Source organism: Hetaerina americana, unplaced genomic scaffold (assembly GCF_022747635.1).
Source record: "Hetaerina americana unplaced genomic scaffold, ioHetAmer1.1.p SCAF_27, whole genome shotgun sequence".
Taxonomy (NCBI): domain Eukaryota; kingdom Metazoa; phylum Arthropoda; class Insecta; order Odonata; family Calopterygidae; genus Hetaerina; species Hetaerina americana.
In genome coordinates, this window is record NW_027286841.1 from 5,846,613 (window position 1) to 5,869,881 (window position 23,269).

Consider the following 23,269-nt stretch of genomic DNA (forward strand, 5'->3'; position numbering starts at 1 on the left):
GTCGTACATGCATTGTTCAAATTCGATTTCATTGGACACAGCACTTGCAGCAATGCTCTCTGGGACTGCCACTGGGCCTCAAAGCAGGATTTAAAGGACTTCCCCTCTACTGAGCAACTCAGGACCACTTGCAGTTCCACTAACAATGAAGAATTCACAGTCTGCGAATCTGCAGAACCAGTCACATGCAAAGTAAGTTTGAATTAATTCACTGTGCATCTCTTCATTATTTTACTCTTACTTCATTTATCCTTAAACAAGTGATTTCTTCAATGGACAGTCACTCTGGGAGACTTGTTATATTTATTCCTTGTATTTTTCTATTCCCATTCTTTGGTGTGTTTGGTAGCCTAGTGGGTAGAGTGTTTGACTGCATATCTCAGGGTCCTGGGTTGTAATCCTTGGTAATGTCTTTGGAACACATCATCTGAAATCAAAGCTTTGAGATTTTCCAATGAATAGGACTTGGTTAGTACAAGTGAAAGGCACTTCTCTTTGTTTTGATTTACAGGATATTCAAAAAAACTGGTTGTCCTTTACCTGCCTGCTTTGCCATTCAGTCTTGTGAAAGAGAAGAGGGGTTTTCAATATCCCAACATCCCATCACCAATCAATATATTCTGCATCCATGTTTCCTGTCCCCTTATGATATCTCCCGACAATGCCCTCTCCCCCCCCTCCATGCCTAGCACTTCCTCATTTGTTTTCCTTTCTGTCCACTTCACCTTCTTCATCCTTCTCCCCACCCACATTTAACAAAAGCCTCCAATCTACGCTTGTCATTCTACTTTGATGACCATGTTTTCGTGTTTTACAAAACCACATTCTAGATGAAAGATTTAACAAGCCTCTTCTTAACATCCTAGCTCAATGTCCCTGTCATCAACTCCCTCCCCCTTTTGAAAGCTTTTTTGCTTTGTTCAATTCTCCTAAAGCGCCTACTACTTTGACCATTTTGGTTAAAAACATTTCCAAGATATGTAAACTATTCCACCTGCTCTAGTTGTCACCCTCGTATTTGAACATTTAACTTAGCCTTACTCTTTCTGGAAAACCACATAGCCTTTGTTTCATTTAAATTAATTCTCATATCTTGTCTATTGCACTGAATTCCCAATTCACTTGTCAATGCTTCCAACCCCATGGCTGGCAGACAAACTAAAGCATAGTCATCAGCTAAACTTAGCTGATTTTATGACTTCCGCACAGGCTTTCATTCGTATCGTTAGAGCTTCAAATGCCTCTCTGACCATTTCTACCAGATATATATTGAATAACACGTTCAATAATGGGCATCCTTGTCTGCCTCCTCTTCTTAGCATTGCCCATACCAACTGCACATCCACCACTTGCACCTGAGCTGTATGAGATAGATGCAGGTTACAGATAACCTGCCTATTCCTCCAATCTACTCCTATTTTCTGCAATACATTAATTTATTCTACCCAATTTACTCCACCATATGCCTTCTTGGAATCTACATAACAGTCAAATACAGTGGAAACTCATATAATGAGAAGTAAGATTTGGTGCTTTCCCGGCGTATCTGCTTGATGAAGTTCTCTCGGGTCTTCCACCGGGTCAGGGGTTCCATGTTGGCCGACGTTTCGATGCCCGACTCGTGCATCGTCCTCAGGGATGATGATTGCCACTCGGTTTTTGGCCACCTTATATACATGCACGCTCGGACTCAGGTGACTTCCGATTGGTCCGACGAAGGGGAGCCTCCTGATTGGTCGCCGGGTCGTTGTGCTTTTCTCCTTCCATGGAACCCCTGACCTGGTGGAAGACCCGAGAGAACTTCATCAATCGTATAATGAGCATAATTTGTTCCAGAGTCATACTTGCAATGAAAAACACTCATATTGCAAAACAAACTTTCCGTTGTAAATTTATGTAAAATATTCATTACTTGCTATGAGAAAAGTCACTCAGCAAGCAAGACATTTAAAAAAATACTTTTTGCTAACTATGCAAAGTACTTGTTATGTGAGCTACTCGCTAAGCAAAGGTCCATTGTACATCCTGATTGTACTCTCTCTCCCTCTCTGTTAGTGACTTTTCGGCTCTGGCATCATTCATAGCTCTCCCCTTCCAGAACCCAAGCTTTTGATACCTATAGTAATCATTTGCCCTCCTCTCCATCCTCTTGATGATACTTGACAATGCCTTAGCTGCTCATGAAATCGCACTAATTGTTCCATTGTCCTCACAAATGAATGGCTTTATCCTTTTTTGGGATGAGAACTAAAACTTTTTTTAGAGATTAATTGTAAGTACTTGGAGAGATGACTGGTAACTAAGGCCATTTGCACCCTCACGGATTGGTTGGTAGGATGTTTAGAGAGTATTGGAAAAGCGTGGAGAGAAACCTGGCATCAGCCTTCTCTTAATGCCAGAAGTAGCATGTGTTGAAATGGATTGAATGCTAAGCATTCTATTCTTTCCAATTAAATGAATTATTTATTATCTAATGTCCATCTGTACATTTCTATATTTAATAAAAATTTATTGTTATTATACGTGTATGTTACCTGAATAAAAATATCGTTATGTTTGCTGGCAATAGACTTGGTTTGCAATGTTAATGTAAAGGTTTGCATTTAATGTTTCTAGACCATGCACAAGGCTGCACCCGCCTTCAGTCCAGCCAAATGTAAACCAGGTTGCAAGTGCAAGAGAGGCTTTGTGCTTGACACTTATAGTAAGCGGTGCATCCTACCTGCAAGCTGTCCTTGTCACCATGGAGGAAGGAGTTACTCAGAATCAGAAGTGATTCAAGAAGATTGCAACACTTGGTAATTGCAGCATAATTAAATTGTAATTGCATTCACCTTGAGATTTTGAGAATTTTCTGCATGCATGTTTTTCCTTGATCATTTAAGCACGTGTTCCACGGGGAGATGGAACTGTACAGAAAAGATATGTGCTGGTATTTGCGTGGCCTGGGGAGAGTCACACTTCAAGACATTTGACGGGAAGATCTATGATTTCCATGGCTCCTGTGATTACATGTTTGCCAAAGGAAAACTCAACAGTCATGATGCTTTTGAAGTAACAATTCAGGTAATTATCACTTATAAATAGTATGTATCTTCAAGCTAGATTTGTAAAGAAAGCTTTTTTTTTACTATCACAATTATGTGTTCAATTAGATGTTTATTTGAGATCTGCTCGTACGACTACTTACTGCCACTTTCAGAATGTACCCTGTGGATCTGGAGGGGTCACGTGCTTCAAATATGTGACTCTGAAGGTTGGCTCCAAAGATAAATTTGAATCCATTACATTTACAAAGGATAAACCATTGGCAACAGTTTCGGGACTGAAAAGGTAAAATATAACATAAATAAGTGGGTTGATGATTTGCGTGAGTACCTGAAATTATGGATGATATGTATGCAAGTATATCTTTGATTTTATGATTATAATTTGTAAGTGAATTGAAGAGCTAATTTTTCCTTTATAGAATATCTCTTCGAGAAGCAGGTCTTTTTGTGTTTGCTGAAGTATTTGATTTAGGAGTAGTGTTACAATGGGACAGAGGGACTAGACTCTACCTGAAAATTGATCCATCTTGGAAGAATAGGGTAAGTTTCTTGGTTAATAATTAACTTATATTTAAACTAAATGGAAGAAAATCCTGCAGGGAGTACTTCAAATGTCACAAAGTCATGACCATTCCCTGTATCTATATGCATAATGTGATTTTGTATGCCTGCACCAAAACCCCTTCACTGGTCAGAAATAGGGATGCTCACAAGTACGACACCAGGGGTAAGGATAATCTTCAGAATGGCATAATTGCAGAGTAGCAGCACTACAGAAAACTCCAGAAGTTTCGGGAAGACTGTTGTTTAATCGACTCTCTGAGAAGCTAGAACGAATACTCCCCCAAGGAAGTAAATTCAAATAGCGCTCAAAGACTTCTTCATAAATAATGTTTTTTATAGTATCCTAGAATGCATAGAAAGAGCCAATGCAAGGAAATCTGTTTTTTAAATCTTTAATAATCATATATTTCATGTACATTATTATTCCTATGAGTTTTTATATATGTTAATGCACCCATAAATTTAATTGAATCTTAACAAAGCCCATACAATTATGTATTGTTCTATGGCGAAAAAATCTATCTATCTGTGGATTGATGAAAAGTGAAACTCAATTAGCACATTAATGTCAATCACTTTTCCATCAACTATAGTTGAGTGCATATTCAGTGACTAATTAGTACCTAGCTCCATCTGTTGTACAATCTTACATGAAACGGTGATGTATTTTCCTCTGAAAAATTTTGAGTGTGGCAATGTTTAATGAATGATTTGGGCTGTAATCTTTTGGGTAAACAGGGAATGTTTTACTAGGAAAGGTCAAGGATTTTCACTAGGGTGTGGAATTATTGGTCGAAATTATACCCACATGTACCCCTGGCCCATTAAAAGACACATGCTGATTTTAGAGCACATTTTAGGGAAAAAAATTCATCTTATGGCCCGGCAAGTGCAGCAGTTCTTCATCAAGTCTTTCCACTTCATGAATAGCTAAATAAGTTACGGGCAGTGCAAAATTTGGGAAAGAAGCATAGTTTATCATTTTATTTTCCAGTGAAGGTCAAAAAAGGGATGTGAGAAGGCTTTAAAGATATAGGTAAGTTTGCAGGAAGAACTTACTTATTTTTGGGCCATTAATGAAAAGGTTTGATAACAGCAACTTTTTAGAATTCCAGAGGTTAGCTTAAGTTACATGATGGAAATTTGATTCAAAGCTTATTTCTGGTAATATGAGAGTAATCAATAGTGCGTACAAGTTTGGTTGGTTCATTTTAATATTATACACATGTATTGCCATCATAATGGTATCCCTGCCAAAATGTGTTTTAATTTGGCATTAATTATTGTCATAGACTGTATTTTAGCCTTTTTTCACAGCATAGATTTGTATCAGTTTTTTAGTAATTGCCTACCATTCAGTTTCACAGCTAAAATGCTAAGATAAAGTGCAAATGAGCGTTTCTTAGATGGACCTTAGGGGCTTTGCAATGCAATCACCTCTTGATATTTTCTAATGGCATCATTCATTTATTTAATTCAGTGATTTTCATGATACAAGGTCTGTCCCGAAAGTAGTATGACTTATTTTTCCCGGATAGATGGATGGATGAGCCTTGGTTTCTTCGGCGGGCTTCGAGGAATGGGAGTCTCAGGAAAGGCTGGAGACATTTGGCTCCCAGCCTTTGTGGAGTACGGATTGTTTGTTTGCAAAACCTCTTTAATGTGATGTCATTATGCTCTGTCATAAACTGGTTATTGCAACAGCACTAAGCTATCAAATTTTGCATGGAACTGGAGAAAACGAGAAAAGGGACTCATGACATGCTCAAGGCAGCTTAAGGTGATAACACCATGGGTAGATCGAGTGTTTTTAAGAGGCACAAGTTGTTTTGGGAGGATAGAGAAAATGTTGAAGATGCCGAAAGCTCAGGATGCCCTTCGACCACAAAAAGTGATGAACAACTTGCAAGAGTGAAGGCTGTGTTGGATAGGGATTGCAGATTAGGTGTTTGCATGATTTCTAAAGGACTTAGAATCCCTAAAAGTGATTTGCATCAAATTGTTAGCAAAAGCATGGGCATGAGAAAGGCGCATGTGCATAGTCGGTGCTGCAAGTGCTCTCGGACAAAGAACAAAAAGAAACTCGCCCACGCGTCTGCCAAGAGCTTCTCCGCCATGTGAGGAGTGAGGATCCAAATTTTTTAGACAATGCCCCACCAAACTTCTTCCTCTTTTCTCGCCTCAAATGCATTATGAAAAGACATCACCATGCCTCAGTGGAAGCATCACAATAGGCCATGATGAGGGAGCTTAGCAGCATTCCAGAAAGCATACATACAAGGCGTGGAAAACCCATTGGCAGCAGTGTGTGGAAGCTCATGGGTGCTATTTTGAAGATTTTTGAGTGAATGTATCAATTCTGGCAATACATTTTTTTTAATCAACTCAGTCCTACTACTCTAAGGATAGACCTTGTGTGTTGTGTCCATCATTAAATATTGTAATGGTGTCAGTGCTGTAATAATATGATGCCTATATTAGTTTTTGATCATAAGCTATGCGTTAGAAAATGGCTAATGCAATACTTATACTATTTGTTCCTGTGATTTTCTTATTTGCAAAATTACTGTAGCAAGTATGCTTCTATCCTTTATTCAGATTCGGGGACTTTGTGGAAATTACAATGATAATGAGCGTGATGATTTTCAAACTCCATCGGGTGGCATCAGTGAAGTGTCCCCTATGGTGTTTGGTGATTCGTGGAAGATGCAGGAATATTGCCCTGAATCGTTTGAAGTGAAGGTAAGATCTACACATTTGTCCATCAAATGCAATTGAGCTAAAGTTAATGTTTCATATGACTGAGCAATGCTTTATCTTTTTTCAGGACACATGTGTCACACACCCTAATAGAAAAGTTTGGGCATTGCAGAAATGTGGTGTCTTGAAGTCTGAAATCTTTCAACCTTGTCACTCAGAAGTTGCCTTGGATCCATATCTGGAGAGGTATTTGTGAAATGATTGCTTCTACTTATTTACATCATTATCAGATTTTGAATGATCGATATTTAATACTGAAGCTGTTGGTACCCCAATTTCATGCAACTTCTTCTTTATTAGTGGGAAAGAAGCAAAAATGGTGCGTTTAGACATTTAATTATATGTTTTGCACTCATGGCAGATCATCAACATCAGGTGGGAAATAAGTGATGTTTGCAATGAATATGTAATGGTTTTGGGGATATGGTAGTCCAGGAGGTAGAGTGTTGGACTACTGACCGGAGGGCCTGGGTTCGCTTCCTGGGCAAGCCTCTCTGGGCACCTTCAGCTCCACCCAAGCTGTGTGATTTTTTGGGTACCAGATCTTAATGGGAAACCATAACTGGCACATGGAAAGGAACTGGCCCCCCTACCCTGATGTGTGAATTTCTCACACGCCATTGGGCTTAGTACTGGGTGAACTCCACCATCACCTATCAAACCGACCTTCGGGTTGATTACTGTGTTTATGGTTTCATTTATCTGATGGACGAAATTTGGATGTAACCCTGTAACATCACTAGTGGGGAATAAACTCCCTGTAGAACACAACTATCTCATATCCATTCTGTTAGCTATCTCAGAGATATCTGAAATGACCATACATAACAGGTTTTTTTTTAAATTGTGCTGACCTGAATAGTTATATGCCTGTCTCTACATAGTTTCATGGCAAGAAAATCTGCAATATCTACTGTCATCTTTGGCCAGAAAAAGTATTGACTGGTATTGATTGATAAATTATTGTAGGTATGTTTTTTCCCTATGCTTATTTGTGAAATATCATGGTAAACCAAAGAGAAGTTTGATATTGGAAGGGGGCTTAAGTGTAAATTATAACACTTTCAATATATCCATGAAGAATCAGATTGTAATTTTTTGTTTTATAAATATTATGTGTTCATTAAAATGTATTTGTTAGGAAAAAAACCATAAACACAGTAATCAATCCTGGGGTTGGTTTGGTAGGTGATGGTAGAGTTCACCCAGTACTAAGCCTGATGGCATGTGATATTAACACTTAAGCATGGTAATAAGGAGGGCCAGTTCCTTTCTTTGTACCGATTATGGTTTTCCAGAAAGATCTGGTACCTGAAAAATCACAAAGCTTGGGTGCCAACAGAGGCTTGCCCGGGAATCAAAACTGGGGCTTCCCGTCCAATGCTCTGCCTTTGGACTATGCAACCCACATTTGTTAGAATAATTAATAGCATTTTAAAAGTAAATCCGTTGGCCCATTATTAGTTGCATGATTTTTGTTAGCCTCAAGGGTACAAATGGAGCCACTTGGCCCTCTTTCAATGGTTGTGGCAAGAGGCTATCTTTCAAGGACATATAATTAAATATACTTGTGGTCAAGTTAATCAATATTTGCACAAATGAGAAAAAGATCTTGCCTAATTTTTATGAAGAAGTTTTCTCATTTACTCAGGGCCACTTTAATAGTTTCAGATCATAGAGCAGAGCATGGGATCTTTTGAGGTGAGCTTGCTAAATTAGACACTTGGCGAATCATGGGGGTGTCCAATGTTTTGTTGATTATTAATTGCAGCATTAAGAAAAATCACTAATTGAATAGGGGAAATTTTGTATGGGCTAGTGGGCTGTCGAGTGCTGTGATAGTGGGGTGGTGAATATGTAGTTGGTAAGGAAGTGGAAGGAAGAGAATGGGCTTTTCAGATGGCATAATAGCAGTTAGAAGGGTCAAAGAATTGAAAAAGGATAACATTGAAAAATTTGATGCCTGACTTCTCAATTCTGATTTTCTGTACGGTTTCCTAAATGTGCATATATGCAGACATATTAGAATTTCCAGTTTTTGCTTGTTTTTATTCCTCTCATCTTTTCATAGGAACATTTTTCAATATTGAAGTAACTTATTGTTCACTCTTAGGTGCATCTTTGACACATGTGGGTGTGACATGGGTGGCGATTGTGAGTGTCTCTGCACTTCGATTGCAGCTTATGCTCATGAATGCAACATAAGAGGAGTTCCAATAAAGTGGAGGACACAGCATCTTTGCCGTAAGACTTCTCTTCCTGACCAGTTGCTGGCGCATTTTCAATTAATTTTACCATCTTCAGTTAAATAATTCTTGAGGCTTAATTTTGACCGCTCATATCAATTGACCTTTGAATTATTGTTCTTTGTTTGCATGGCAGAGTCCTCGGTAACGAGGAAAGTTTTTGCAGCATCGTTGAATGTGTGTAACACTCGTGCTAATTATGCATATTTAGATGGTGCTGTTAACATCGCCAGTTGAAATGTGAGCCCACTGCATTTCAGCAATATTAAATGATAGGTTTATTATTTCAGTAATAATAATGGCACTTGCATTTTGTTTAGTTGAGCGGTGAGATTGTTTTCACTGCAAGCTTGTTTTAACTGGATAACTTGTGTTCTTACATTATTTATATATGGGTACTTAAAAACTAGTATCACAAATATTTATTTTGGTTCATAGGTGAAATTTGGCAATAATTGGAATGATAGAATATAAAGTTTACTGATATATTCACTAAATTGTAATATTTTTACTTGAAGCAATCAGTTTGATACTGAGATAGAAATGGTGATTAACAATTGTGATTTCCACTGTACATTTTTATTCACACAATTAGGGTTCCATCACTTTGCTTCATCTTCAAGTGATGAGAGGAAAGAGGGAGAGGGGTTGGGGGGTGGGTGGGAAGTGAAGACTGATTGGTTTGGTGAAAGGGTCAGTGTACACAGGAGACAGGGAAAGGCAAGCACCACACATGATAGTTTCAGGTTCTACATTGTGACAATTCATGATCACCACTGACACCCCACACCACCTCACCAAAATCCACTTTACCACCACCGGTCTCGAACCGCAAGTGACATAGGATAACTGATAATGTCGCCCATGTGCCAAAAGCACGACAATAATTCACACGCAACCCATTTATTTAGCGAAAGAGAAGTACTGTTTTCCACATGCTCTTCTTTCAATCTTTGCTCCCTCGGCAGGGGCGTGTTCTTTGTGGCTCCAAGGGCCAGGATGGGGATGGGAAAGGGGGCGTAACATGAGCTGGAGTGCAGCCACAATAGTGAGTGATTTCTCTCCCACTCCCATCTACATTGAAGAAGAAGGAAGACCACTGGACCCCCTTCAATCTCTAGAAATAGTACTTCATACAATGAACAAGGCAACCCTAGTGAATGAACAAGGGTTTCCCTCCCACTCCCCCATGTTGTTTTCCATCCCCCTATCTATCTTTTGCAACTAACAGATCTCGATAAATTGAGCTAAAACACTACCACACTGATGGAGCACACATAATTGTGCAGCCAAATCATTCACCATCACCAAGGACATTCCTCGAATGTCTATTCTTGGCCCACTTTCCTTCCTCCTCTGCCCTAATGATCTATCATCCGAGGTATATAATTATCAATTGGTAATTATGTAAATGACATGAACCACACAATCATAGATCAAATTTGAAGCAAACAAGGCTAGAATTGAAATATTTAGTTGGATCTTCCGAAATAAATTGCATTGAACTGATTATTTTACCTGTCCAAAACTTTCTATGCTCTTTTTCATCCATGTAAGAAAATGGTCAAGTACCTTGCACTCAAGTTTAAACCCTTTTCAGATCACTTGCAGTAGTGACATGAAATCCCTTAGTGTTACCACCACTGAAACCCTTGACTGAGCAAACAGCATCAAAATTACATCCGTGTACCTAAAGAAAACTACACTCCCATATTTACCGGTTATAGATCTTAAATGGAGCCCTATGTCCCAGTATTCCACTAACTATTTACTATGCATGTTTCCTTTCCCCCATTAGATGTGGGATAATGTTCTATCATGCCACAGTGACAGAATGTTTAAGCAACAAAAAAGGGTAATGAGGACAGTTGCAGGTATCTCCAATTGAACTTCTTGTAAACCATGGTTTGTAAAATACGACATCCTGACTTTCCTTTGCATCTTAGCTTTATAAACTGTCACATTCACCAAATCTTCATTCAGTTTATTTATGTTTAACAGTAAGAATCATCACCACTATTCCAGACAACAGAGTAACATACACTGCTCAAGAAAGGAACTTTATCTCAGTGGCTATATCCCAATTCACACAACTTCTGCCATTGACAGTAAATGACCACTCCACGTCAAGGGTATCAGCATTATAACTTTATTTAAGGATAGGATAAGAACTACCTAACAAAAACTCACACTATTCTCTCAAGGAGAACATTAGATTGTATATTTTCCTGGTTTCTAAAGCTCCCAAGCAACCATTAATACTGACCTAATACATATTGAAATTGAAAAATAACCAACTTGGCTTTTCCACGTAGAAAATTTTGTGAATTCAATACTTTGTAATTATTTTGGTGACCTTTTGTTTACCAGCATGTATTCACATGGCCAATGATATAAGGCATTAGTGTATTGTGCTTTATTTATTGTATCCTCTTATGTACCATATCTGTGATAGTGAGTAACTGTGTATCTTAATTTTGACTTGCGTTATGTTTTCATATCTACAAACTTCTATGACCAATGAATTATTTCTAATATTGTAACAATCACTGCACTGAAATTTGAGGTAAAGTTATGCAGTAAAAACAATGCGCCAACTCATGAGTGATGTGGATGTTAATTTTCAGACTGAAAACAGTTTTAACTTTTTCTTTTTCAGCTATGCAATGTGATGAGTCATGCTCTCACTATAGCCCATGTGTGCAGACTTGTCCCAAGAAAACATGTGACAATCAAGTTTTCAGCAAAAAATCAACCCAACTGTGCAAAGAGGATGCATGTGTTGAAGGTTAATATTTTAGAGTGTTTAGTTATATATTGACTAGCATCCCTATATCCTTTCTTCATCATTCTTGGATCTCAATTACTCAGAGCAGTGCACTATTGTCTCTTTCTATCTTTAACATTCCTCTCTCGCCTCTGGGAGGGTTGATTCGGCCCAAAGTCCACCCACTTCAAATTCACCCAGGCGTAGCCATGCACAGTAATCACCATGCAAGTGACCAACTCCGCCAGGGGATTATAGACATGAGGTGGAGGGTTATGTCTTGGGCTGGGCCTATCTGTATTACTGCAGTAGTTCTAGGAAACTCAAAAATTGCTGCACATGATTTCTGTTGATATTCAGAGCCTGTGGGGCATGGCTTATGGAGGGAGGGGAGATGCAGATTAATTTATTTGTTTCTCTTTTATTATTATTTCATCTTTCAAAATTGTAAAATATAAGATGTGTCGTATAAAAAACAAAAAAAATATACACACATGGTTATAATGAAAAATAAATGGTTAAAGCTTGTCATACCTTGACAAAAGATATTCATTTAGGTCATAAAAACAACTCTTGATTAGAAGAGATTTTAACCTCGATTTAAGCACGTGATAAGAGTTGGTATCTTTAATGCCTGCTGGTAAATGATAATAAATTTTAATGCCAGCACAAGGGGTCCTTTTTGTAACAAAGAAGAGGAATGCTGTATTTAAATGCACCTTCTTCCTTTGGAGTTTTAGCCGTTTATCTGATAACTCTCTTTTTGCATGATGAATATTTTGTTAACTTGAAATTTGAGCCCCAAAAGATAATTGCATGACACAATTGAGATTGCAAATTACCAAAGTAGGCTGTGTTTAAAACTGCCTGATCTACAACCTTTGCTAGGTTTCTTAGGGCATAGGAAATTCTGGGAGAGTTTACTGCATAAATACCTAATATGTTTATTCCAGTTTAAGCTTTCATCAATCATTAAACCTAAAAAGCAGATAGCCCTCTTTTTGCAAATTGCAGTACACTGCCCTGCCCTCTTGGCTGAGTGGCATTGCGAATTGCTCTCTATCTTATGCAGAGCAATCAATGTAAGGGGGAAAGGCATTCAAAGCATGGCCTGTCGTCTGCTTGGAGGATGGATTGGGTGAATTTCTTTTTTATTGAACTCAGTTTTTATATTTGAGAATCAGATGTTTAAAGATGATTTTGGTTCCAAAGGATGCGAGTGGAAGCAATGTCCTGATGGGGAGGTGTACCTCAGTTTGGAAGACTTGCAGTGTGTGCCGCTCAAGTCTTGCAAAATTGAATGCTTGATAAATGGCACAAGGAGATACTCTGAAGGAGAAATAATTGAAGAGGATGCTTGCCATTCTTGGTAAGGCCACCAGTGGAAACTGAATTGAATGAAAAATTTAACAAGCGTATTTACAAAGTTTTTTTGGTTTAAATTGATTTATTTTGATTTCTCTTTTGTGTAGCTATTGCTCGCGGAATGAAATGGTATGTTCAGGAAAGCCATGCATTAAAACCACTTCATCGGCAACCACGGTAACATCACCAGTGACCACAACAACTCCTATGACAACTGTGCATGTTCAAGAGGATACGACATGTGTAACAGGCTGGAGCCCATGGTTCAGCAATGACAAACCTGTTGGTTTGAAAAAGCTGACCGATGTGGAATTGATCACTAATATTCCTAGACATGTGGTAAGGAAATATTTTTAATTGTTCTCAAATGAACAACATTTTGATCTCTTTAATATCTGGGCTCTATGGTGATGTATTCACATTGTGTGCAACAATCTTAACAAAAAAGAACTTACCCAATTTGGAAAAAATATAAAATTTGTTTAATTGAATGAATTTAAAAAGCCATTGGTTCAATTTTGGAGCCAGTCTGGCATGAAAACCCACAATATGGGGACTTAGCATTGTAAAGAGGACCAGTGTTCATTACCGTGTAGCACCTTTGGTTATTTTATACAAGTGCCCATTATATAATCCATAAGACAGCTCATGAAAATCCTGGTATTGCTGTCTAACCAGGATATTGAAATGTTTTAAAGAATCACTGCAATAATGCTGCTGGCTCACGCACTTTTGGGCAGTCTACCTAAGGCAACTGGTCCAACTTTAGTAGTCATGAATTACCTCTATTTCAAAATTTGAATGATAAATTATAAATTAATGCTTGTAAAAAAAGATAGCCAAATTTGGCATCTTAATAACATATGGTAAATGGGCTAACTATTATAACTTGATTATTATTTGATATCACAATTAGTACTAGTTTAAGGTCATTATTTTTAACCTTTTTCAATATATAACACAGTTGCACCTCATAGAATAAATGTCTATAGATATTCTGGGAATCTGCCTTTTCTTTCAGATTCAAAAAGATCAGCCTTTCTGTGAACTCAGTCATATGAAAAAAATTGAATGCCGAACCATTAAAACTCACATCAATTTCAAGGAAACTAAGCAAGATGTTGAATGCAGTCTGGAAAGAGGTCTTGTTTGTCAACCTCTAGTGAAAGGTGGAAAGCCAACACCCTGCCATGACTATGAGATTCGGGTGTATTGTGAGTGTGGTAAGTATGCTCTCATATCCCTTAGAATGTTTGATCTCATTACTTATGTCCAAATGGAGGGTTTCAATTGGAGGGCTAGATTTCAAATGTTGTCGGATTATTTCTCTCTTCACAAACAAAGGAATTACAAACACATTTAAAGTGTCAGAGACAAAAGTGTTTATGTAAAGTGATTTGAAGCTGGTATTAAATTTGATGGGATAAAGAAAGAACTGTAGTGATGATTTTAAGGGCCATCACACGTGACAGCTTTACAGACTTCTCTCTGACAAACTTTTGCATAATCTTACTTAAGATACTTAAGAACAATAATAGGAACATACTTGCACAATAAAACTTGTTGTCAGGCGTAACTTTATGGAATTTGCATAAAATATTGAAATGAAATGAAATAATTGACTTTGTAATGCCACTCACTTTATTTAAAAAAAACATGACCCAGGTTTCGATGTTGAACGTGATCATCCTAGAAGCAAACTTGGTACACATACCTTCTGATTGAGGGAGGTTGAGTCAGAGAGGGAGGTTGGAGGGGTAAAAAGGTTTCAATGTAGCTGGGAAGAAAGAGAATTACATCTTTTGGTGTCAATCGTTGACTTGGAAGAGTGGTAGGTCTCGGAGTGGGGAGTGAGAGGGATACAAAATTTCGTTGGCAAGTTCATCCTTCCAACGGACACATTTCAAAACTTCCAACTGCTCCAAAGCATCGAGCCTTTGACCTTTACTTTCAAAATGGATAATTTTTGTCACAAGGCCACTGTTGTGGTCACTTTTGATGAGGTGCTTTGCAAAGAGGGATGTTATGTTCTTATTTTTTACACATGTTTGGTGTTCTTTAATTCTTTCTTTAAATTTCCATTCTGTTTGCCCAGTATACTTTGTGTGACATTCTGAGCACTTTTATTCATACACTCCACTCCTCTTGTTTTTGGGGACTTTGTCTTTAGTGTGAGAGATCAGGTTCTTAAGGCATGAACCACTATGAAAGGCACAATTCATTTTTTCTTTAGTTAAAATTTTAATTCCATTCCAATAATGACCATTCAGCTGTGCGTATGTATCTAAACTGGGAGAGGGCTCCGTATAAGGGGCTAGTAAACAAAAAGATAGTTTGGCAATATAAACGTGGTGATAGGGAAGGGTTCCAGACCTTTTTAAGGGAAAAGTATTCGAAATGGGTAAGTGGTGGGCAGAATGTAGAAGAAATCTGGAAAACATTTAAGGGGATAATGGAGGAGGGATTAAATAAATTTGTCCCGAAAAAAATTCTTAAAGAAAATACTGATCCAGAGTTCTACAACCGCAAAATTAGATCCTTGAAGAAAAAACTGAGAGTGATTCACAAAAAACGGAACGAGAGCTCGGAATGGCTCACAATTTACAAAAAATTAGTTCGTAAATTAAGTAGAGAAAAGAAAATAGCTGAAGAAAGTTTCCTACGGAACATATTCGGGAAGGATAATGGAAATAAATTTTACAAGTACCTCCGGAGGAGGAAAGACAACAGGGAAAACATAACAGCTTTAAAAAAAGAGGATGGAACACTAATCGTTGATGATAAGGAAAAGGCTAATACGTTTAATAATTGGTATGCAAGTGTATTTAAGGTTATGGTAAATAAAAAGGATCCTGTAGATACATCTCTGAGTCAACAAGGAGGCGAAAAAATATTAAATACCAAAAGTATTAAAACGACGAGCGCAGAAATTTATAAAAAAATTATGAAAATGAGGGCAAATAAATCAAAAGGTCCAGATAGTATCTCAATTGACTTGCTTAAATTGGGTGGTAGTGTAGTTTCAAATTATAAAAATCATTTATTCAATGTTACCTTAAACAATAATGCCCTGCCAAATGCTTGGAAGGAGGCATATGTTACGTCAATTTTCAAAGGAGGAGATAAGGCACTAGTTGATAATTATAGACCGGTAAGCTTGACATCAGTTGTATGCAAGCTATTAGAAAAGATAATGGCTGATTATATCTGGGACTTGTGGGAGAGTGAGAATTGGTTGTATAGTCGCCAATACGGTTTTAGAAAAGGGCACTCTTGCGAAACTCAGCTATTAGGGTTCTGCCAAGAAATGTTCGACTCTATGGATGCGGGAATAGAGGTGGATGCTATAATAGTCGACCTGTCAAAAGCCTTTGACAAAGTTGACCACGATCGCTTAATGCTTAAGATGGGCCAATTGCCACTACACACAGATGGAAGAGTAATCTCTTGGGTCAGAAATTTCATGGAAGGTCGAACACAAAGGGTCAAATTAGGAGAAGTGTATTCTGAAAAAGCAAGGGTAACATCGGGAGTCCCACAAGGAAGCGTACTTGGCCCGCTTTTGTTTTTAATTTATATAAATGATCTCCCAATAAATATTAATTCTCAGATAAGACTTTTTGCAGACGACTGTATTATCTACAGGAAAGTCGAAAATGACAGAGACCGTGACAAACTTCAAAGGGACATTAATAAAATGGCAGATTGGGTGACAAAAAATGGGATGGATATTAATGTTAACAAATGCAAATCCATCACTTTTAGCAATAAGGAAAATGGAAACAATAGGGAATATAAATTCTCAGAAAATGTCATTCCTAGAAGTGATACTGTCAAATACTTAGGTGTATATTTAACTAAGGACTTAGGGTGGGGGCTAAATGTGGAGCACATCTTTAAGAAAGCTTTCAAAACTCTTCATTGGGTAATGAGAAACCTCAAAGGGAGCGTTAGAGCAACCAAGGAGAAGGCTTATCAGACCCTAGTAAGGCCAATTTTAGAGTACGCTTCTCTTGTATGGGACACTCATGAAGAAGGTCATATTAAAAAACTGGAAAAGGTGCAAAGAAAGGCTGCCCGATATGTACTGGGGAAGCATGGGAGGATGGAGAGTGTGTCTGACATGCTAGAAACGCTGGGCTGGGAACCTCTAGAATCTAGAAGAAAAGTAAGCAGACTTTGTGGAATGTTCCGCATTCTGAAGGGGGAGAAAGCTTGGGCAGATCTTAGGAATGAGGTGGGGAACCCAAGTTTTATAGGCAGAAATGATCACAAATTTAAGATAAAATGCCGGGCACAGAGAAAAAATAAAAAAAAATTTTCTTTTCTAAATAGAACAATTGTTGAGTGGAACACCTTACCTGCAAAAATATTCGAGCCCTTTCCTAACAGAGTGTATACTTTTAAGAATAGATGTAAGGCATATATGTAATAATTTGATTGATGTGTGGTGTATGGTATTATATGTAATAGCTTAATTTTTTTTAATTTATCTTTTTTTTTCTTGCTGATTAATGGTTGTAAATGGGATGGGGATTCACTTGTTTTGTTAAAGAGTTTTGTGTTTTGAAGTCTGGTTTTATGTACTATCTTTTGCAATTATTTGGGACTTGTGTGCCACCTGACAATGTCTATTAGCACATGTGTATTTTTAATAATAATAATAATAATAATAATTACTTTTTGAGAAATAGTCCCTAGATAGAGTATTTGTTGCCATTTGGCAGTGGGATCTTTTAAATGTTCGGGGTCGTAAATGTCACGTAAGGCTCTTTTTGTTAGCTTAGCGAGTTATGTCTGTAGTGTCTTTGTATTTCTGTGTTGATTTATTTTATAGGTTTAGTCCCATTGACTTTGGTGCTAGGCTTGCAGCTTTGGTTCAATTGTGTATGACTTGCAGGTTTGACTGAGCCCTGGTATGGTGACTCTGGTAGTGAGAATTTGTGTGAAAGGTTAACAAATGCCGTTTAATATAGTTTAATGTGAATAGATTGAATGTGAATGGAAATGGTTGGAGCCTAGATCTGGAAAGATTGAATGGGCGGATGAAATTGGAGGTGCAATGGGATGCAAATAGCCTTCTTTTGCAGTTTAAAAATACTCGGAAGAAAGGAGATGAGCCCCAGATAATGGTAGTATATGTCATACAGGAGTTAGTAGGCTCTTAGCAAAGAATTAGTGGCACGTCTTTTCTTGCTGTTTTCTTCGAAGTTCTTAAGAGGAAATATGCCAAACTTACTTGCCTGATATGTTGCCTTGCCTTGCAGTTTATATGGGTCTCTCATGTCAAGTTTGGATGGCAAGATGGCATGGATGCCAAGAAATTTTGTGGATGTGATAAATAATAAAATTTGGCTATTCACTGTTGTTGGGGGACTGGGTTTGAATGGGTCGGGACAGAAATTTATTGCGTGGAATTTTTCATTGTTCAGTTTCTATTTCCTCTGCACCAGTGTATTTTCAGCTGAATAGAGACAGTATTTTCATGATATTTTAAATATGACTGAATTGGCAGCCTTGGTACCCCTCTTATTCCATAACACTGCAATTTTTTAAAAAGAATGTTATGATCTATTGATTCAAAGGCTTTGGTTACATCTGAGAAAAGGCCAGTTATAGTGACCAGAAGTTTTGTCCACTTCTTTGTAAATCAGGGTCCCAGGGTTTTTTGACCCAGGGAATGAAAAAGATCTGTATACATACTACATACATATATAATGTGTTTTCTGATTATATTTATTTAGGACACCAATAATCATGTTTTACTGTCAATCTGTTATGGTGAGTTTTATTCTGAGGTTAATTTTTTTATAATTTTCTGGGGCTCCTTATACAATTCTAAATGCAGTATTATTTAATATACAAAAAGGGGTTACATTATTAATGTGTAAAAAATTTCTCAACGCTCCATGTTGCCCCCTCCGAAAAGCTTTGTATTCTATCCCTTCCAGATGTGTACATTTATGCTACAATTGTTCATGTTAAGCACAATCTTTCTAACTATGCAACAGATGACAGTTATCAATGTCACATGTAAGAAACCTAAAGCTCTCTTGAAAACTTAATTGTCTTAGTATTATAGCTGTTCATTTGACGTGTTCAACACCTATTCACTCGAAAAATTAGTACATCTTTATTAATATTAAAAATGCACCTACGAGGGGGGGGGGCCCAAAAGTAATGGTAATTGGGCTGTGATGGGGAGCGAGAGTGGGGGAAGCCTTTGTTCGGCCAGTCGTACGTCAGGCTCACACCACCTGCATCAGTATGCACAGCGCCATTGCTGTGACTGGATCGGTCCGTCCGTGAGAGCTGTTTCAGTGAAACAAGATTTCGGTGAAAAAAGTGATGACAGATTATCAAGAGCAACGCACTGCAGTGAAATTTTGTTTCCTGTTGGGGAAATCGGCCGCGGAAACTATTGTAATGCTCAAGACTGCTTATGGGGAAGCTGCCCTAAGCAAAACCAGAGTCTACGAGTGGTTTACAGGTTTTAAAAATGGTGAAATGTCAATTGAAGACCAACCCCGTTCAGGCCACCCTTCAACATCAAGAACTGACAAAAACGTCGACAAAATCAATGCCCTCAATCGTGACGTTTATTCCCCCGGGTCAAACTGTCAACCAGAAGTTTCACCTTGAGGTTCTGAAGAGATTGAGGGGGAGTATCCGGAAGAAAAGAGCAGATCTTTGGCACACAGGCGACTGGTTATTCTATCATGACAACGCGCCAGCTCTTACCGCCCTTCCCATGATGCGGTTTTTGACAAAAAACGGCATGACGTCAATTGTCCACCCCCCTACTCACCAGATTTAGCTCCCTGCGACTTCTCTTTGTTCCCCAGACTCAAAAGGGACATGAAAGGAAAGCGTTTTGACACATCGGAGAAGGTAAAACAAAAATCGTTAGAAGGCTTGAAGGACATCTCGATAAATGAATTTCAGAAATGTTTCAAACAATGGAAGAATCATTTGGAGAAGTGCATTGTGTTCAATGGGGAATACTTTGAAGGTGAACAAAATTCAATGTAAATATATTGGGAAATAAATAATCTATGACAAAATTCCTGTTATTTTTGGGTCCCCCCTCGTATGAATGGTGTTTTATATGTGAGGTATGGCAAGTGTTGAGCAGAAGAACAAAATTGAATCCTCAATTCATGTAATGGTTCATGAAGTCATACTTGAGCATGGAGGAATATTTTATATCTGAATGAGAAAAATAAAGTTGTGCTTTATGGAAATTTGTAACAGTGTTAAGAAAAATAGTTCTTACAGTTATCTCTATTCAAATGATATTTTTGGAGTCACATCGTGATCAAATAATTAGTTCTATGCTGTCACATGTATACTAAATGGTTTTTTTGTAGCAATGATGCTGACACTTAGAAAAAAGGCCGTAACTGTCACCTCTGATGGGTGGATTTTGTCACAGATTTATTTGGCTCTTAAAACCTTAACATAGATGTTACTGAGAACATTTCGTGCCACTCAGGGTAATAGTTTTTGAATTATTGTGTCCACAACAAATATATTACATACACGCTAATGTAAATAGCATGGAAAATGGCCAGAATGTGTTCATGAGGCTTCAAAGCATGAATTTCTGTTGAATTCCCAATGCTGTAAAGCATAAATCAGGTCTGATGACATATTTATGTCTTCACTTCAATATAAACATGCATACACTAGTAGTACAATATTTATGCCTTCACATTGATGTATTTTTTTATAGAATACGTGACTGAAGTTACTGAACCAGTTGTAACCACCACCATTACATCAATGACTGAAGTGTTTCGGGAATGTGAAGATGGCCTTGGAATGGAGTCTGGTGCAATTCTGGTAAGTAGTAGTTGTAGCAATTTATTTGTCCCAAAGGCAAAATGCACTAGTATGGAGGTGTTAGAAGGAAGCGCTAAGAAGAGACACTACAGAAATTGGCACCATTTAAGTATGAATGAAATACAATAAACAAAATAATTAAAAGAAAAAGCACTTATTTGAAGACAAAGTTATCATTAGTAGTTGGTAGTGTTTATGGAAGGCGACCGACCGCCAGGGCCATTTGCGCCATCAGGGATGGATGGGAAAGGAAGGGTGGAGAGAAACCCAGCATTGCCATTAGCCTACTCTTGTAGGAAAGGTGAAAGGCACCAAGGGGTCTGCAGTTTAACATCCTATCCGATGGACGCCGTACTCAATCAAAGTACTCTCCACAAAGCACCTCAAGTAGGGATTGGGATACCACTGAAAAATATTTGTTGTCTCGAGGATTTGAACCTGGGCACACTCTCGGTGGGATGCCTGTACCTTAGCCACCACACCATCCTGATCCCTCCACAAAGTTATTCCATGTTATATTTCATATACTCACAAATATTCTAGAGCAATTTTTTTGTCGAAGATCTTTTACATGCAGTTTGAATTTCCTCCATGCTCCAAGCATTTGATTGCAGTTGTTAGTCTGTTGATGAGTTTGAATCCTTGGTGTCTGATGGTGCTGAGGCCTCTTGATGTTCTATGGCTGTTCAACTCAATAAGTTCACATGATCTTGGGCTGCAATTATAATAATCTGATTTTTTTGCAGGAATTATAGTTTTTCTGTGTGGAAGTAACTGTTTCCATTATGTAGATGCATGGTAGTGACAAAATGCTGAGTTTGGCATATTTATTTTTATTGGGAGTTCTTAATGGAACCTTTTTCATTATTTTAAAAATTATTTTCTGCATCTGAAATATTTTTTTCACATGAATTGAGGATCCCCAAAGGTAATTCATGAGTGAGTGGAAACACCCTTGATAGGGATCCTGAAGGACATCCAGGGACGTAAATGTAGCTGAAACACACATGGCATAGCAGAGTGAGCTTGATTTTCTTGTTGGTTCTGTTACATGTTCTTCCCATGATAAATTAGAATCAAATCAAACACCTAGAAATTTATCATGATGTTCTTCCTCAATAGAAAGTCCATCTATTGTTATACTTATTGGTAACATCTTGTTCTTACGAGGGATTAAGGCCTGTATTGTAGATTGAGGGAAAGTCTTTGGTGTTCCTCCCATGCACAGATTGGAGAATGAAAGGTAGCTAACCTTGATTTATGCTTTTAGCTACAATTTGGATCATGTAATCCTTCACAAATAGCGACAATATGAGAACATGTAGTCTTATAGATGATACATTTACATTAGCAGTTGAAGTCAATTTACAATACACCCTGTAAAAGTGCTGTAGGATAGTGCTTTAAAACTATGTGAAGAATGAGCATTGAATTACCCGCATAACAGTTTTATTTAGTCTAGAATATTGTCAATTCAAAACTAATTTCTTTGGCAAAGAATTTTTTTGGTTTTCGCCAAAGCCACTTTTTTCTTCGTTTTACTCAGCATGAAAACATTAGTTGGAAAAATACTATGAAAATAATATAACAATGACACAAGGTATAAGACTCATTGCTTCATTATTATCATTGAGTGCATCTTAAGCCCTTGATGACATTCTTAAAAATGCACAAGATACAGCAGATTATCCTAAAAGGTATACGGCAAAAATTAAAAATCGCCGCAAAACCCTCAGTCAAAAGTAAATGTTTTATCAATCATGTAATCTGTATTTGTAATGCCCAAGTTTTTCATTGGAATGGCTTTTAATGTGGTAGTTCTTGTTCCATTGTTCAGGATGACCAAATCAGTGTGTCCAGCTTCAGTACTCCAGGTACCCTTGGGAACCACGCACGGCTGAATGGTGGAGGGGCCTGGGTCTCGGGCAAATCCTCAAATGCTCCACATGAATGGATTCAGGTGAGCCCTTGAAATGGCAACGTGGCCTCGCACAGGTGGGTGGGCTTCTTCCTCCTGCCGTGCTCCACTCTCCTGGGGTGGATGTTTGTTCTGCGCTGGGAGCCTGGGATCATGGCACGTGAGATTCCCAGGTGTTCTCACCAATTCCATGGACTCTCCTCCCCCTCTGAATTGATTGATACCATTTGCAATGAGGCAGTGCACATGGGAAGATTTGTTCTTATTTTTATCCTATTTATCCATTCTGTTCCATAAAATGCCTGCGGAGCACGGGGAAAAAAAGCTGGGGTTAGGAAAAACAAGTAATAATAATAGTAATCTTTTTTTAATCAAAGAGCAGTACATGCTACTAAAGGTGTCATCGAAAGAAAAACGCATAGAGACGTGCATTCATTACTGTGGTGAAGAGACACACATGCACTCTTGAGAAGTCTAGTTCAAAATATTCAGTTGAGGGATACAAGGGGTTTGAAATCAACCAATCCTCAATAATGTTTTTGAACTTATTATAGCTAGACAGTCCTGCAGCACGGGGAAGTTGGTTATGAATTTTAAGGCAAGGTTAGCCCGACTGATTGAAGGTTATGGACAATCTGCATTGGGTGATGTCTAACATATTTCTTGACCTGGTTTTATGGCTGTGTATATTGCCTCTTAATACACAGTTATTTACATTATCTTTTACATGAATTAAGTCCTGTTAAATGTGTAT

At 37.9% G+C, this 23,269-nt stretch overlaps 1 protein-coding gene across 1 annotated transcript in view; it reads left to right on the forward strand.

The window, feature by feature from the left end:
• Positions 1 to 23,269, forward strand: part of LOC139689673 (hemocytin-like) — a 202,796-nt gene that overhangs the window by 54,969 nt on the left and 124,558 nt on the right. The window contains exons 22-37 of the mRNA XM_071586862.1: positions 42 to 192; positions 2,617 to 2,798; positions 2,886 to 3,066; positions 3,203 to 3,333; positions 3,470 to 3,590; positions 6,213 to 6,356; positions 6,442 to 6,560; positions 8,488 to 8,618; positions 11,280 to 11,408; positions 12,600 to 12,756; positions 12,860 to 13,091; positions 13,774 to 13,975; positions 17,653 to 17,704; positions 18,020 to 18,132; positions 20,488 to 20,597; positions 22,435 to 22,557. Coding sequence (XP_071442963.1) covers positions 42 to 192; positions 2,617 to 2,798; positions 2,886 to 3,066; positions 3,203 to 3,333; positions 3,470 to 3,590; positions 6,213 to 6,356; positions 6,442 to 6,560; positions 8,488 to 8,618; positions 11,280 to 11,408; positions 12,600 to 12,756; positions 12,860 to 13,091; positions 13,774 to 13,975; positions 17,653 to 17,704; positions 18,020 to 18,132; positions 20,488 to 20,597; positions 22,435 to 22,557 — 2,278 coding nt within the window. The remainder of the gene's footprint in view (positions 1 to 41; positions 193 to 2,616; positions 2,799 to 2,885; positions 3,067 to 3,202; positions 3,334 to 3,469; positions 3,591 to 6,212; positions 6,357 to 6,441; positions 6,561 to 8,487; positions 8,619 to 11,279; positions 11,409 to 12,599; positions 12,757 to 12,859; positions 13,092 to 13,773; positions 13,976 to 17,652; positions 17,705 to 18,019; positions 18,133 to 20,487; positions 20,598 to 22,434; positions 22,558 to 23,269) is intronic.